The following is a 17,367-nucleotide window of genomic DNA, read 5'->3' as shown; positions in this document are numbered from 1 at the left end:
ATGCGCTACTGTGTCATCACGATGGGAAGCAGTACGTGTGACAGTGTATTTGGACAGTGAGTCAGTATTTGAGGCTTCTCGCCAATCAGACGCAGAGAATTGGAAATATTGATCAGTTTTTGCCTCAGCGACAGTTTGGGTTTTACAACCAGAGTGCTTGGTAATGTTCAGGAAATGTCTCCGCTGCCACTCCTTTTCTTTCAGTTAGGTTGAAATGCAAGCTGAAATAAACTATTTAATGCAGTATGATCTAGCATGAGCTTAATATTTATAGAGTTTTGACGAAATCCAAAACAATTTCTACTTTTCGCCTGAAACTAGAACATCTTAAGCTGCAAGAGCCAAAAAGATGCTACTTATCATGAATCAAAATAAAACTGAAAATCTGACTGAGTAATTTAGCTGCTTTTTTGGTTCAGTTACAGCAGATGCAAAACGTCAACGTTGTACCATTAAGTATAAAAGATAAAACACAAAACCAAACACGCCAAAAATAGATCACAAAACATCAATAATTTTACAAAAACCATATGTATTCCTTTATTTCTCATGGAGTCATATAAACAGCTATCTGTAAACTTATTTCAGAAACATTTTGATTCAGTTTTTAGTCATATGTATGGAGATAATTCAAGGTAAAACAACTTAAAATAATTAACATACAAATTTAACAGAATGCAACACTTTATTTCCAAGTAAAACACTTACATGAATATTTTCAGCTACCTTTGGGTGTTTCTCAGGTCATTGTGCATCCGCTGTAAGCAAACGGCAATGTAAAACCAGCTGCTTCTAGCAATGTTATGACGCTCACAGTATGACAACTCTAAGCAAAAATATCACAATTCCATGGTATTCATACATAAATTTATAGCAAAATATATAACATGCTCTAACTGAAACAAAAAAATGGTGGAAATTTTGAATGTCAACCATTTTGTCATTCTGCTTATGTTATAGAATAAGTCTAACAGCAGGCAAGCCTAACAGACATGCTACCTTCTTGTAGCTTGAAAACCCTGCAAGTTTTTTTTTTACCTACTCTGTGGCGGACCGACAGGGTTGCACTGATGCGCTTTTATGAGTTTTACAGGTTTTGTTTGTGTGGTTTCTGAAACGCACATTCTGAAGGAATATTTTGTTTGACATTACTGTTCTGATGAGAAAGGGTTTTCTTTGTATGTGAGTATTTTCTGTGCGCATCTTTATTTATATTCTCTGCTTTCAGGACATTAGCTTTCTATTTGGTAAATACATTTTGGGAAGGACTTTGTGGTTGAACTCCTAAGGGAGGAGATATGATAATTTAATACAGTTTTTATTACAACAATGTCGTATTCACATGAGAAAATGAAAACATGCGTAATCTTATTCAAAGCATTTTTTCAGGAATTTAGTCATGTGGATGTAGACATGCATGTTGGCAAAGCCATCCAGTCCATGATCCTTGTCCGTGTACCACTGAAAGGAAAACATTAAAAAAAAAAAGAACTTAAAAAATATATTTGGCAGATTTGTTTATTAAATAATCATTTGGATTTTAAGGATTACTCACCATAGCATCAAAGTCCACCTGCTCATTTACCAAGGCTTCTGAGATCTCAGCAGCCTGCTGGAAGTGGACATTATCTAGAAAAAATACCAAACACTAAATAAAATTAAGAGGTACCACAGTTGAACTTTGGTATAACTATATGCCAACGTTTTAAATAAGGCAGAGAGGGGAAAGACCAGCAACAAATGGCTAGAGGCTAAAAACCCACGCTTGAATATTAATATCTACACTTGAATGCAGAGATTTGCGTTGACAAATACCAAAATAAAAAATAAAAAGAGTTTCCTGTGGTCTTATGAAACTTAAATTGAAATGGAGAATACCTTGTGAGAATGGTGGAAAACTTTCAAATGAGAAAATCTTTCTAATAAGAAGGTTGATGTCTTAAGAGTGTTATGCTCTTGTAGCCTAAAATTCATCTAAAATGATTTGGAAGACTAATAAAAATTAGGCTAGTACGTTTCAAAATATTCTATATTTGTTTTTACAATAGAATCATTTTTGCATTTTCTTATAGGGGATGAAAATGTACATTTTCGTGGCCCAAGACTAATCTCATCTTCACAGTTGTGGCCCTAGTTGCAAAACATTTGGACACCACGGGGGTCAGAACAACCATAGGAACTCACCGTCGGCTGTTCCGTGAACCAGAAGGTACTGCACTGAATGGAAATTCTTGGCTCTGGCCATTACTGTGGAGTTCTAAACACAGCCAGATTTATGGTTAGGTGATGAGATAACAGATGCGATGACTGATAACGGATGGCGAAGCTTACGTCGTATCCGTCACGGTTCTCTGAGGGCTGCATCATGTAGCGCTCTGTGTAGATGGTGTCTGGAACAAACAGATCGATGCAGATCTTGTAATGTCCCGTTATTACAGCGGTCCAAAGTAGGACGACTAGCAACGCCAATTAAAATACCATAATATTCCCATTTGGACACCGGCGCCACTGACATCCCACATTTGAAAACGCCGCTGTTGGAGCCCAAGACCATTGAAGATACATATCCACCATAGGACTGTGGAAGATAAGACACCTCATTACATCAGCTCATCTGCACTATAAAACACACTGACGTCAGAGTGGAACATTAACTTATTTTTAGAGCCACGACTTGGCCTTTGTACTATAAAAAATTACACATCAACAGCTCCAATCCTATTCTTACACAGTCCATATTTGCTTTCTAAGTCTTGACTACTTACCCATCCCCATATAGCAACCCTATCTTTATCAATGAATCCCATTTTGATGAACTCCCTTTAGAGAAAGGACGATAAAAGGTAATTAGTTTGTGGAATTCATGAGAACTGCATTGCACTATGACAAAAAGTATTTTTATTGAGACTTTTCAGGCGAGGCGAGATGTTTGCGTGAGATTCTCTTACTTAGCTGCCGTTATCTGGTCTTCCACCTCGGAGGTTCCTAGGCGTTTGTAGATTTCGAACATCAGCTGGTCACCCTGGTAACCGCTTCCTCTTCCGTCAAAGCTGGCAACGATGACTTTCTCAGTGCTGGCCAGGAAGGTGGACCAGCCTATTCTGTACCTGGAGTCCACTAACTGGCTGCAAGGACCTGCATACCTGGAAGGGTGTGCAGATTTGTTGTTTTTTTTGTGTGTGTGTGAGTTAAGTTTCTATGTATTTTAGTTATTTCTTTAGTACAGTGGATCCTTACACATCAATTAGCAAAGGGTACTTCTTGGACTCATCAAAGCCTGGGGGTAAATACATCTGATACCAAAGATCTGTGAATAAAAAGAAATGCCTTTTTTTCATTGGAGATAGAAATTGACAGTTTAAGGCCACAATTATGTATCTTTCTGAAAACCAATGTAAAAAAGAATCATTGATCAATTCACAATTGTAAACAAAATTTCTGACTGCTTCAAACAACTCACACACTCCTAGGGGTATGGAAGAAGATTAGAACCACTGGAGAAAAAAGAAAGATTTTTTTTTTCCTCAGTGAATTTCTGCCGAAATTTCAGAAATTCTTTTTCAAATATTTCTGAGATTTTGAATTTTTTTCAAAAATTTCTGGGGGTTTTTTCTGAGATTAGTCTAAAAATTTTGAGTTTCTTTTTTCCCCCAGAAATGTACTACTAATTTGTTTCTATCTACAATGGCCCTAATGCTCCGTCATAGAATTCTGACTTCAATCTCAGAATTCTGGCTTTTTTCTTCTTAGCGTGTCAGAATTCTTTAAAATCCGAATTTGTTCTCAGAATTCTGAGATTAAATTAGAATATTTTTTTTTTTCAATGGCTCTAACCCTCTTCCTATAGAGGCAATTTACAGAGACCAAATAAATGCTAAGTTTACGACTTCTTTGAGCTCAAAGCACTTTTACACTAGAGCCACTCACAAACATACACACATGGATCAGTAGTCCATGCACAGAACACCACTGTATTGCAGGGGAAGCTGGAATTGAACCCAGATCTTTCGCGTTGCAAGACTCGACAGCTACAAAAGGAAGTATGTAATAAATGTCTACCAGTCGCACATTCATTTACTTACTATATTTGCCAATCTTAAGGGTCCCTTGGCGCTTAGTGGGCATCTGGATGTCGGCTATTGCATCGCTAAATACCTTGTTGTCCTCCAAAACCTTGATCTCTAGAAATAAGAACAAGTAAATATAGGTTTTCTGTCCTTTCATGTCATTTACAGATAATTTATCTAAACTGTAGCTTACTTTTAAAAATGCTAGTTTCTACAAGAAAGTGCTGTGGAATTCTGGGACCTTAAAGCAAAAAAAAAAAAAAATCCAGTGTCATTGTTATAAAAATATAAAAATACATAAAGTGGCAACTTTATCAAAAGTCAGATGAGGTATAACTGACCGTGGCAGCTGAAGCGGTAGTAAGAAGCATTGTGGCTGAAGTAGGCGGTGTTATATTCACATTCTTTTTGAAGAGAGCAGGTGAGACACTTATAGCTAATGTTTTTCGTCCACCTGGCGTCCAAACATGCAAATGTTAATAAGTTTTCCTTATGGAAATGAAACTTCCTACAAGAGGGAAATCCAAATTCTTACTGGTAGACGTTCCTCCCTCCTGGCTTGCGGTTCTGTTCGTTGTTCGAATAATACCTGAGGAGAAAATTCTAAGTTTTTCTACATTTGAAGAAAAAAAGAAAAAAGAAAAAGAGGGGAGCTTAGGCAAACTTCAAGATGAAAAGTTGGGGTCCCAATTATAGATGTTTTCTAAGGATTTCTCAATATGTATATGCAAGACATTTCCTGTGGGCATTGCTGCAGCTAGCATTTATAGCTAGCAGTAGTGAATGCTAGCTTAAAAGCCAGAACCTGCCCAAGAAGTAGCAGCAAGTGGCTAGATGTGTGTCGCTAGATTTACCTTTAGGAAGAACAATCCTGCATTTACAGTATGAACATTTGGTCAAATTCCACAAACATATCACTTAAAGCCCAAGAGATGTCTTAACGGCAAAATTAAAAGATATCTCTTTTAATTTGGAGGGAAACAGACTATTGTTGTAGATGCCCCAAAAAACTTTGACCAAAAGTCCTACATAAATAATAAAAAAAAGTAATCTGGGCAGAACTTGGTCCAGAAAGTGGGACCATATGTTTAGCTTTTAGCTACAAGAGCTAGCTATATGTGTGCAACTGGTGATGGTGGAAATCTGGTTATATTCAACACACATGTGCAGTCCAACAATTTAGACCTTTTTCTAAGAAGAAAATAATTTAAAAGTCACATTCAGAGGGAATATATTTAAAGAGACATGAACAGCTGCGTCCAATTTAAAACGCTGAGAAAACTTACACACTGTCTTCACTGACTTTCAGAATTTCAATGTCTTCCCAGTACCCAGGTGAGATGGGTGTTGCCTTTCCCTGGATGACAAGACAGAGCAGAGTGAGTGTTCATAAAAGACATTGTGCAAGATTTTTATTTTTATTTTACTTCTGTTGTTGTTTTTTTGATCATTCTACTCACCCCAACCACATGATGAATGTGCTTGTACATCATCAAATCAGTCATGATCAGGTAGTAACTGTTCCCGTCAGGCGCAAAAACTGGCTCTGGTGGAGAAAACTAGGAGAAAATATTAAAAAATGCAGTTTAACATAAAGCCACCCCCTGATTTTAAGTCATAATTGAAAACATTTAAACATAGATCATGTACATTAACATGTAGCTCAGCCCAACAGCGGGCTTGTGCAATAACAGAGAAGTTGCATATGTTTTAAATGACCTGCAGTGCCTGACACCGCAGGTCATAATGGTCTTATCATGGAATTTGCAGACTACAGGAAAAAAAATTACATTTTACCAAAGGGAGTTAACTTACCCGTCCAATCCAGCCCGGACTTGTCAGCTCCAGATGCTGTAATCAGATAACAGTGGGTTTATGGCTGTTGTAAGTCACGTTTCATTAAAATGCACGAACCTTTATCTCAGCAGCTCGAAGCAGAGAGACGCCTCAAAACAGAAAAGAATTTAGGAAAAATGTTTCCGGATGATCTCCACTTTGTTGGAAGTAGGGCTCTACTAACAAGCAAACAACTTTTAGGCAGCTATTAAATGTACTTTATTTAGCAAAAATTTCTGTTTTTTTCCAAATAGTTTTTTTTTAAATTTATTGCTCTTATGTAGTATTCTAAATTTAAATGTCGTGTTTTCACCAGCTGTTAGCAGAAATCATCATGATTAGCGTCAATCTTTCTCTAAATTCAGTTCAATTCAAAATTAATTTATTGATCCCAAAGGGAAAATAAATGTTGTTGTAACTCATTTAATTAAAGAGTTACTGTAAATGGTGATGCGGAGTTTCCGCGCAGTAATAAAGGGCAGTAAAAGGTAGTAAATGTAATGAGCTCAAATTAAGGCCAGTAAAAGGTAACAAACAGAATTTCTCTTGGTAGTCAATTTTTCATCACCCCTTCAATATATTTAGGCTTTCCCATTGATGCTGACTTTTTAAGTTCGTTTAACTATAAAATCTGTATAATAATAACTACTGGCAGGATCTGAGCTGACGTTGATAGACTGGATTGGTTCCAGTGTCCCAGTGTGGGAACGGCCTGTTGCATACCTGTCAAGTCTCCCGTTTTGGACGGGAAACGACCGTGTTTTACCCCTCTCTCCTGGCATGCTCCCATATTAGTACTTCCCCATAAGCTTCCCACCCCCTCCACAAAGAACACAAAGAACAGAACATTCAGTCCGTTAGAGTTTTCTATTCTCAGGCTTGATGTTTATTTTGGGATAATAAAGTCATCTTCTGAACACAGCGGTGGCTGATTAACCAATTTAAATGCCTGCTAAACTGATGATCTGTCAGAGAGTGAGTGAATGTATGGGTCACTCACTTTTTTTTTTCCTGAACTGAAACACCAAAATTCTGCTGTACATATAAAAAATTTTCATGAAAACCTTTCACTGACTTGTGAAACCTTGGATATTTATCCCAAAGTAAGTGGATTAAAGTTTTGTCTTACATGGGCCATCATGTTATGTGGGTCAGTGCTGTGAATTCACTAGTGTTGTGTCGATCGCCGATTACCAATCTTTAAAAAGCCAATTCCGATTTTAGCTGATACCAATTTTTTTTTTTGCATGAAATGTTGTTAAATATACCCAGAAAGTCACTGAGTTGGCAACAGTGGGGCAACTATTGTTAACTGCAAGCATATATCAGTCCAACCTCTTTCACTGGAGAGCAGAAGAGGACGGCTGTTGAATTTTAGACCTTTATTGAGGTAAATAAGATTGGCTTCAGATGTAAATATCATCCGATCAAACTTACCAAAATTAAGAAAATCGGCGACGATAAATTGGCTGGCTGATAAATTGGCACACCCGTAGAATTCACTGCTCTCATTAAAAAAGACTGCTGCTCAATTTTGTGTTGGTAGTAAAAATATTGTAGAGGTAGTAAAATATGTAGTAAAAGGTTGTAAATTAAACTCTAGGATTGCCTGTATAAACCCTGGGATGGGTGTGGTGAAGGAAAGAGCTCCTGTAGCAGTCTATATTACAGCAAATTTGAAGTAGCCTCTGACTGAAGATGCCCTGTATTTTTTCTATGACCGTATTATGAAGAGTATTGTCAGCCATAGGATAGTTAAGGTTTACCAAAAGACTCGTAGGAGTCATGAACGCACTTTCCTTGTCATCTCCATGATTAAACACGGCAGCTTTCATTAATACGGTTTTGTACTCTACTGCTTCTAGAAACAGTCCAAGAACTAAAGAAAAAAAAAAAAGCAGTTTTCTGGCAATAAGTAAACTTTTTTTGATGTCTGGAAAATGAGCCGTTTCAAAAACCTCCCAATGTTACCTAGCAACCTAAGCGGAGCTGGTCAGCTGGTGGCTACATTTCTTCTGCTTCTCACTCTCACTCAGTATCAAAGATACTGCAGTTCTGTTTGCAGCCATTTTGACTTGTATTTAGTGTGAGTGTAAGCAAGGAGCTGGAGGGCGTGGCCAGCAGCAGCTTATTTGCATAAAAGTGACAGAATCCTCAAATATTTCATACTGAAAGGAGGTCAAAATAGGCAGAACATAGCAGATGAAATCTCATTATCAGAGAATAATTTTGTGCAAAAAATTCAGTTAACTTGTTTTGTGTGTCCCATAGACCTATATCCTAACTTATTCAAGGAAGCATAATAGACCCCCTTTAAAACCTTGTAGCATTTCAGTTCCACACTAACTTGACGCCACAATGAAGTTTGGGAAAATGTGAAAAGTTTATCACATGTGAATTTTACACATGTACCGGTACACATGATTTAGGACTGACCTCAACAGGATCCCAGCTGCTTCCATTAAGGTCATAAATCTGAAGGATGAGTTGGTTCTGTTGTCTCTTTAACCACTGAACAGCTATCCGGGTGTCAGTCACCCAGGTAACGGTAGCCAAGTAGTGTTCACTGTGGGTGGAGGGGAAAAAGGTGAATCAAGTTCTCTTTCTGTCAAATTCCTCTAGGGGTATGACCTCATGCATTACATATCCTGTATTACATTGATTTGTATGAGTCTGGAACAACAACTTCTGTGACTATTGTGGTGTTGTCAGTGTCCACAACAAACAGCTTCACAACCGGGTTGGGAGTACCTGGCTGCAACAAAGCACAACATGAAAGATGAACCAGGAAGTCCATAATACAAGAGAGGCCGTGACAAGAACAAAGACCCACCTTGGGATAAGGAATTGAAATAGTGCTGGGGTACTGGCCCTCGCCATACCAAGGGTACTCAATATTGTGCACCAGGGTGTCATTGAATTCAGCATATGCCAAATACTTCCCACCAGGTGACCACCAGAAGCCCTGGTTGGATGAGAACATCTCCTCTGAAAGTAGAAAATATAAAGAAATGTAGAAGCAAAAACCCACATGTTCAAAGTTTTGTTCTGGTTGACTTCATGTAGTATTTGAAGTTGCCACACAATGATTCAGAGGTGACATTAAATTCATATTTGCGGTGGGGTATGCCATATATTCTTAGAAGGGGCGTTGAGTTGCAGCAGAAATCCCCCATCTGGAAGAAATCAGCCTCATGACAAAATGCCAGAAGGAAATGCCCGACCGCATTCTTGACAATTTTTTTTTTTTTTAAAGAATATCAGAATGTCAGCAATGGTAGCTGTTTTGACAGCAGGGTTGGAAAATCTGACAGTACAGTCATAAGTGGGGAGGTTCCTCATGGAAAAAATTAATGTGATTCTTTGTTACCCTCATACACCCAATCTGGAATCCCGTTTAATATCTTGTTTGGCTCTCCGTTGGAAGTGATTGGCTTTGGCAGTGACTCGGGGCTGGTCTTCAGAAACACGTTGTTGTCCCAAACATAAGCCTGGAAATCAAACAGGAAGGGGATGCAAATGTAAAAAAACACAGATTTCTCCTGAAATGTTGCTAATTCTTCCAGTATGGTAGTAAATGGTAATTCACTTCAATACAGAAAACGTTAAGGCATAAAAAAAGGACAATCTAATCATTATCAGGTTCTAAAAATATTTTTGATTTAGTTCCTATTTATTAAACACAAACATGGTGGAAAAAAAGTGTTGTCAAAGTAAGTGTTACAAAACCACATCTAAAGGCGATCCATCTTCTATACATAACCAAATGTGACCAAAGTAGACATGTGCACGGCGGTGAGGGGTTGATGATCTGGGCTTGTCTTGTAGTGACAGAAGTGTCACTAAATCAACCACAAACTGCTCTCCATACTGAGCGAAATGAATCCGGATCCCAACAGAACCCACCACAGAAAAGAACCAAGGTGTTGCGATGGTCAAGTGAAAGTCCAGACTTTAACATTACAAAGTTATGCAAAAAAAATAAATACATAAAAAAATCCTGCAAACTGTAAAGTAGAGGCTTAAATTCCTCAAAAAAACCAACCAGCTACTGAAAGTAGAGCAAAGCGCACGCACCCCACAGTGCTTCGTCATATTAATCACACATCCCAGATGATTTCCACTTGAATCACCGTGCGGTTACCACAAGTGACAAAAATGGAGCTGGAAGATCTGAATCAAAAGCTAAAAACTGGGTCAAGTTTGAATTTTTAGGCCCAATCTAAACTCTACTCAACATATCCATGTTTGTCCAGGAGAGTTATTGCTGCTAAATGTTTCTAAAAGCTACTCAATCCTAGTAACTGCTTATTGTAGTTACTCATGAAGGCAAAGTTTGGTTTTCACACAAACGTTTTTCCATTTTGACTGTTTGTTTTTGCTTAGTACTGCACTTTCTTTTTAACACCACTGTCTCCTGCAGGCTTACCAGTTTGTTCCCTGCTGGGGCAAATGCAAAGTATTGGACAACATCTGGAATGCCAGAGGAAGAGATATTTTTTCTGAAAGAGATTGTCGCAAATCAGTGATTTTGTTATACATATATTTATATGTTCAGTAGAAATGCTGAAATTTGTGGAGTATGTATTGTCAGGAAATATTTTGGATTTTCTAGCACAGCGTTTCCCAATTCCGGTCCTCAGGCCCCCCTACTCTGCATGTTTTAGATGTGCCTCTATTCCAGAGCAGCTGATTCAAATGATTGCATGACCATCAAGTGCTGCAGAAACCTGTTGATCACCCATATATTCAATCCAGGTGTGTAGCAGAAGGGAAACACCTAAAACATGCAGGGCAGGGAGGCGTGAGGACCGGAATTGGGAAACGCTGCTCTAGCAGTTACCAGAATATCGGTAGATCAACAAGTGACTTACCCTGACTCGCGATCATGCAGCGAGTAAGAAGCTGTGAATGAATGTCTCCACACCTGAGTGGAGGAAAGCAGAAATGGTCAAAAGCCTCCAATGTGTCAGGTTCCACTCTAAACTGGTAAATAGAAGCTTCATGTACCTTATTGTAGTTGCTCACGAAGGCAACATATTTGCGATCAGCAGACAGCTTGTAGTCAAAAGCGTGGTATTCGATCTATCTTGTTCAAAGAAAGACTTAAGCATTATCTTGGAAGCAACACCGCATTTGTTAAGATTGACATGATCTTTGTTTTAATCGCATAAGGATGACTTACAAACTTGTCTTTTGTCAGAAACACTTCAGAAACGTTTGTTTTCAAGTTGACGAGGGAGACGGAGTCATCGCTTTCTTTATGCAGGTACTCATAATCTGTTGTGGACGACAGAAATCTGTGTACATTTAGCATGAAACACAAGACAGTCAAGGAGAAACTCCCTGACAGTGAGTCCAAAAAGAGAAGAAAACAACTTGGGAGCATGAGTAATGTAATGATCTAATGGTGCATGCCGCATTTTCCAGGAAGCAAGAAAGACAATGCTACACTTCTTAAACTTTTTCAGTATTTTTACCAATGAAAAGTGTGAAGAGTTTGTAGTTCTGGAACATTGTAGAGAATGAATATAATTTGATATAAATCACATGTTGAATGTCTGACTTGTTCTTCTGTTGGAAACTGAACCTCCATCCATGTTGGTATGTCACATAAAATACTGAATCTAAGCTCTATAGTTGGAATGTGACAAAATATGAAAAAGTACTAAGGATACTAAAACTCAACATTTCAAAGCACTGCAACAGTTAAAGAGTCTGACTGTAACTTCATAGACTGTATTAGAGGTTCAGTCTGGTGAAACAGTAACTAAGAAGCACAACCAATAAAAAGATTACATAATAAAAGTCTTCAATGATGCATTTATGGCTTTACACACTGGTACAAGCTTAGATGTTATCAGTATCATAATATTCTAATCTTTTTTGTTTTTTTTAGTTTCCTCCCCCCCTCACCTGAAATCCATTTCATGTTGTAGGACGCTGGTTTCAGAGAGGAGTTGAAGACGTCCAATAGGCCGAACGTTTTCATGTCCTCGGCGTTTCCATCGTCTGAAACACAGTTGTTACCAAATTAGCTTTCATTAGCGATTTCTAACTCAGTCCCTGTCCTTATTTAGTTCAGGAAAATACATTTGAGCTCAAAAATCTCACCCAAATTTTATCTTAAAGACTGAAAGTTGAACTTGATTAGCCCACAACACGTTTCCAACCACATTTAGACATTTCTAACACACACAAGCCTCAACTTATATTTGTCATTTTCTATATTTGACTTATGTTATTCAAAATCCTCTGTAATAAATATCTATTGTGATGGCGAGCCACACAGGAAAAGATCCACACTTTGGTTTCACTTTATCTTACTTTGTAGTCGCTACTTTAACACATCTACCAACACTTGGTTACTTAAAGTCATTTGAGTTTCATCATTAGTTCTAATACTGTTTCATAACAGTCAACTATCCCAATATCAGAATCAAAACATCTGTAAATCAGAACAGCAAGAAATTGTTCAGATATAAATGTGAACTGACGCAATGTTTTCTACAACTGTCAAGCATTGAATTACCGCCAACACTGGACAAACATGGATATGTTTCTATTTCTTGTCAGTCGGTCCAGGAAAACGTGTAAATTCTCAAAATTGAGCCAAAATACAAACTCAAATCATTGAGAATTAGTTCCCACATTTGATGAAAGCTTTTCAACCACATTCAAACTCTCATAGACGTCTCTATGTTGATATCTTTTAATTTACCAATTCAACTAAACTGTCACAGTTTACATGTAAAACAATATTATATTTTTTACGTCCATCACACAGCTGCGACAGACTGGCGACCTGTCCAGAGTGTACCCCGCCTCTGGTCCGAAACGATAGACCCCACTAAGGACAAGAAAATGGAAGGATGTCCATCACACAGATTAATGCCTAGAGGATTGTTCTGTTCTGTGTTCCTCCTGTTACGACACGGTCGTGTTTTATTAGCGTCAGTCTTTTCAGATGGGTCACGTATTTTTAAAAATACATATCCAAATCCAAACTGGCCAAAATTTTAGATTTGTGTTACGGATGTTCTTGTTTAGTGGTTTTGCCGGGGAAAATGGTGGAGAAAAACGGTATGGTTTGACTTACAAACTCCTGAATCGTACAGAATACTCGGCATTTGTTTTTGACTGAAACCGTCAATATCTGAACCGAGTATTTCCCTTTGAAGTTGTGACATTTAACTTCTCGTGCGTAATGACGCGCGCGGTTCTGTCAGCGGCGCGTGCCACAGCAGGACCTTTTAATAGCAAACACTCACCCTTCAATAATATAACCGTGGGCACCACTATCAATACAACGACCACCGTGGCTCCTAAGACTCCGACCAGCACTTTGGCGATGGAAACCTGGCCGGGAATGAAAGACGAGAAGCCCGCTTTTAAAAGAGCCAAAACACAGAAATGTGTAAGTGTGAACAAAATACTGACCATTGCTTCTCTGATTACCACCCGTCCAAATCACAACCGCGTCGATATCCACAAGGCTACAAACGCGGACAACTGCAAAGTAACGCGAAAGTCATGCTTTGGAGTTAAACATTATCTCAGCCGAAGTTTCAAAGGTGGGACAGTAAGTCTGCGGTGTAAAGTTCTTCAGCATTTGAGGAAGTGACTTTCCCAAACTGCCCACCGTCACAACACACTCGTATGTGGAAACATCGCGCTCACCAGGCGTCAGCCTCTTCCAAAATAACTGATTATTTATTGCTGTATTTGCATTGTTGAAACACTGTTCAGTTTTCCTATAGGTACAAACTCATAGATTTATTAAATATGTACGAGTGCTTGTCTTGATTATTTTTGGTGATTAGAACTTAGAGCTAATAAAACACAAATTTCAGTTTCTTAAAAAAAATACCAAAAAAGATTTAAGACCATTAAAATAATTTGCATACATAAATGTATTCAGCAGCATTATATGGCTGAGGGTTTAAAGGAACTTAGTAGTTACTTTCTGTAGCTTTCCCTGAATTTATCTAGTACTTTCTGTAATCTTTAGCAAACTCAGTTTTATAGGCGTTTTGGAAAAGTCTCAAAAAACCAAGTCATGACATAGTACTGCTCAGTTTCTGAGAGTACCCTGAGAGTTCTGCGAAACTAATCAGAACTTTTGATTTATTATTAATCAAATAAAATCCCAGAAAGTAAGCAGTATATACTTCAAGGTTTCTGGTGAGTCCCATGAAAGTTTCAGAAAAATGACATGAATGTTTCAGAAGGTACCCAGTAAACTCCACAAAGTTTCATCAACACACCTGTTTGGATCCATTAAAGTTCCAATAAAGTACCCGGTAAGATACAGAACAATTACATGAATCTATTTTTTAAGTCCCATGAAAGTTCTGGAAAGTCTACTAAAAAAAGTACCCAGTAAGTTCCAATAAAATTATGTAAAAGGTCCTGGTAAGTTCCAATAAAATTCCTGAAAATAACCTCTAAGGTCCACAAAACAATGGAATATGTTATGCAGGGCTATACTCACGAATATTATGGCCTACTCAATGATGGAGAACCAGTTGTCTCAACACAAGCAACAAAGACAATGCTTTGAGTATTGTGGAGTACGGTTCAATTTTGGGGGAGATTTTCAAGATTGTTTCTAGAGTTAAAGTTTCAAGGACTACAACAGACCGATGTAACCAAGACATCAGGCCACAACGGTTACCTTGCTTGTGTTGACTTAACCGTGAGATGCCAGAAGCATCTTAAATGTTTTAAAGAGTAACAGTTTTTCAGTGTCTAAATGTATTTTGCAAATCCAGATCTGTAAATCTGGAGAATAAATTGTTCAGCGAAACTAATTACATTTTTCATTCTCTTAGCAGGTATTCTTCCTGGATTGCCTCTTATTAACCTCCATCCATCTTCCCATTAGCTCAAGCCAAATTCCCTGAGCCGCTGAAGAAAAGTGTTCACACAGCATCAGCCTGCCACCACCGTGGAGATGGTGTGCTAGACCATAGAAGGTATTTTCTAGAAAACCCAAATCAAAAGGATCCAACATATAAACGCCAGTCAGTCGCAATAGTCCGACCACAACCGGTCGGACTATTGCCTTTATGACAATTTCGACAGGTAAATTTACTGTCATAAAGTAGTGTTCTGATTGAAACACCTGACTACATTTATTGGACATTAAACTGTTCATCGCCACAACACTTAACATTTAGACAAAAAGGTAACGGCGCCTGCTAACAGAACCATCTGACAAGCTGCTTAATGCATAAAAAAATCGTATCTATTTTTGTCTACATGACTGAGAATGAACAATAAACAGAACTGTGGGGACTTTGTAATTTGTAGACACTCTCTACCTCCTGCATTGACAAAAACATAAGATAGATCTGTCTACTGCCATGACGACTCTGCATTCCTGTTGAATCATATTGTAAAGTACAATATTACAAAGCCAACAAACTGGCTACCATAAATGTCCCTGAATTAATACTCAATATTTACAAAATCATTAATGGCTCTCCATTGCTGAAGGGGGAGGGAAATTATGTACTCAATTGTAGAATGGTAAACCCAAAGTAAGCTTTATCATTTAAAGAAGTATATGACAGCAGTGAATACGTTCAAAACAAGGAGACTCTGAGTGTATTTTTGCCCCTTTTTTCCTGGATTGTGGAAGTTAGTCTTTTTGTACATAGTGTAAGAGCCGACTGTAAATGTTAACAGCCTGTTAAAAGCTTAACAAACACAGAGCTGTGTCTTTATGAGGATCAGACGTGGTATTATTCCGCACTCGTCCGCCTCATACCGGACATCCTCAGCAAACAAACAGACAGTGGATGTCTTCTCTAATGCGGCGTGGCTCTGTTTGAGGAGTGGTTCTTTGCAGATAAATCCGTTTACCAGACGCTTAAGCTGGCCGGGGTCGTTTATAGTTGTCACTCTGAATGCATTTGGTCTTTTTGGACAATTAGGGGCCCGATGTCACCGAGCTAGAGCAAAAACAAGACAATGAAGGAAAGTCATTTTTACCGTCTTGATGTACTTTTAGAGTACGTTACCAATCATATATCACAAAAGTTAACCTTGTATCTCAGTAGTGCTTGCTGTATTGTGTAAGAAATAGCAAAGTTATATGTGAAAATCTTCCACTTCAGTGTTTATTCTCAGGCATAAACAGGGAAGTTTGGCTATCACGTCAGCAGATGCGGTGCAAGGGTCAGAGCTGTTATGGCATTCTTGGCTTCAGGGGGTGATTTTGTTTAGGCTTGAGAGTTATTAGGGGGAGACTTGTGTTTGTAATGAGCCGCTAAAGCTTCTGTTTACATCCTTATAGCACATCTGCATGGTTCGGAGTAGCAAACACAGTTTCCTCAAGCATTGCACTCATGTTTCAGTCTGATTAAGCCACAAACTTCAATGGATTTGATTGGGTTTTAGGTGACAGAACAACTCAAAGTAACACATGACTACTGTTAAGTGGATTGAAAAGAACACATTCTGCAATTATTTCTTTGGACGAACCTTATCAAAACCCAACCTCTTTCAGGCGTTCCCTGAGTTCTTTGAATGAAGAAGTTATCTGAACCGAGACTGATAAACAGCGACCGCATGAAGTTTGCACTTACCACAGGGAGGTTCCGTTGGATGTCATTGGTGTGAAAAGAAAAATAAATATCAAACTTTGTGGTATTTTTTATTTAGGCAGGACAATTTACTGAGAAAACAAGTGATTGGGCCCAAAATTGACTCCCTTCATAGGAGAGAAGCAGATAATGCTTTATAGATATAGTCTGGTATGTCCAACGATCACATGTATTTTTTAGCACAAGACACATAGAAATTGTAAAACGTAATACTTTTGAGAACCAGAGGGTTGGTATATGTAACTCTTTCTTTGTCATTACCTTGTTCAAAAGGTCGGGTGTCTACACTGCTAAAAGAGGTTGAGAAAGCTAGAATAACTTGAAAGAAACTAAACACTGTTTTCCATTCAAATGTAACATATGCACAGTCACTTAGAAAAACAAGTTTAACGGTTCAACAAATTAACCCTGTTAGCTGCCTGCTTGTGTTCTTATCATGGTTCAATGTCTACGGTTCCTGCAGCCGTCAGTGTCAGAGTGCTGGAATCCCCCTGTGTGGAGAAAGTGGTAACTTCCCAGTAATGGAGCTGAATTCAGTTAAAACCACAAAGCACCACAAAGCTAACAGGAACAGGAAGTTACAGCCTGTGCACTCAGGAGTAGGACACAATGTACCTGCTGCATCAATTTGATGCTTTTTGCTTTGATTGTAGATTGGTCAGCGAGAGTGCAAAGTTTGTTTTTCTATTCTTTTTTTTTTATTCTTTTTTATTTTACTTATGCCTTTCAAGATGAGTGTTTGTTGTATTTCAAACTTTTGGCAAACATGTGGAAAAAGGTGCTAGCACTAGCTAGATGAAACCAAAATTGAATTTTGTAGCAGAATACTAAGTGTGACTGAAGCTAATGGT

The 17,367-nt window shown here is 38.2% G+C and overlaps 1 protein-coding gene across 1 annotated transcript; it reads right to left on the bottom strand.

The window, feature by feature from the left end:
- Positions 1–666: 666 nt before the first annotated feature.
- LOC114141218 (dipeptidyl peptidase 4-like) lies at positions 667–13,542 on the bottom strand. Its single transcript, XM_028011703.1, has 26 exons — positions 13,344–13,542; positions 13,175–13,262; positions 11,820–11,915; positions 11,089–11,183; positions 10,914–10,988; positions 10,778–10,830; positions 10,333–10,405; positions 9,274–9,394; positions 8,737–8,891; positions 8,561–8,658; positions 8,340–8,469; positions 5,883–5,918; positions 5,528–5,626; positions 5,354–5,424; positions 4,603–4,656; positions 4,409–4,521; positions 4,261–4,308; positions 4,083–4,181; positions 3,238–3,307; positions 2,949–3,143; positions 2,766–2,820; positions 2,479–2,578; positions 2,332–2,390; positions 2,185–2,257; positions 1,556–1,629; positions 667–1,461 (listed from the first exon to the last, which is right to left on the bottom strand). Exons 1-26 carry the CDS (start codon positions 13,344–13,346, stop codon positions 1,369–1,371), a joined length of 2,226 nt encoding a protein of 741 aa, XP_027867504.1. The 5' UTR covers positions 13,347–13,542; the 3' UTR covers positions 667–1,368.
- Positions 13,543–17,367: the final 3,825 nt, after the last annotated feature.

Source organism: Xiphophorus couchianus, chromosome 24, assembly GCF_001444195.1.
Source record: "Xiphophorus couchianus chromosome 24, X_couchianus-1.0, whole genome shotgun sequence".
In the NCBI taxonomy this organism is placed as follows: Eukaryota; Metazoa; Chordata; class Actinopteri; order Cyprinodontiformes; family Poeciliidae; genus Xiphophorus; species Xiphophorus couchianus.
This window is presented reverse-complemented; position numbering and strand designations above follow the sequence as displayed.

What these genes read in the sequence shown, in the direction of transcription:
- LOC114141218 (XM_028011703.1), bottom strand. An exon ending in CTGCATGATCGCGAGTCAGG is followed by an intron (nt 10,406 to 10,777) that starts GTAAGTCACTTG and finishes AATCTCTTTCAG; the next exon opens with AAAAAATATCTCTTCCTCTG. An exon ending in AGAAACTAGCATTTTTAAAA is followed by an intron (nt 4,182 to 4,260) that starts GTAAGCTACAGT and finishes TCTTATTTCTAG; the next exon opens with AGATCAAGGTTTTGGAGGAC.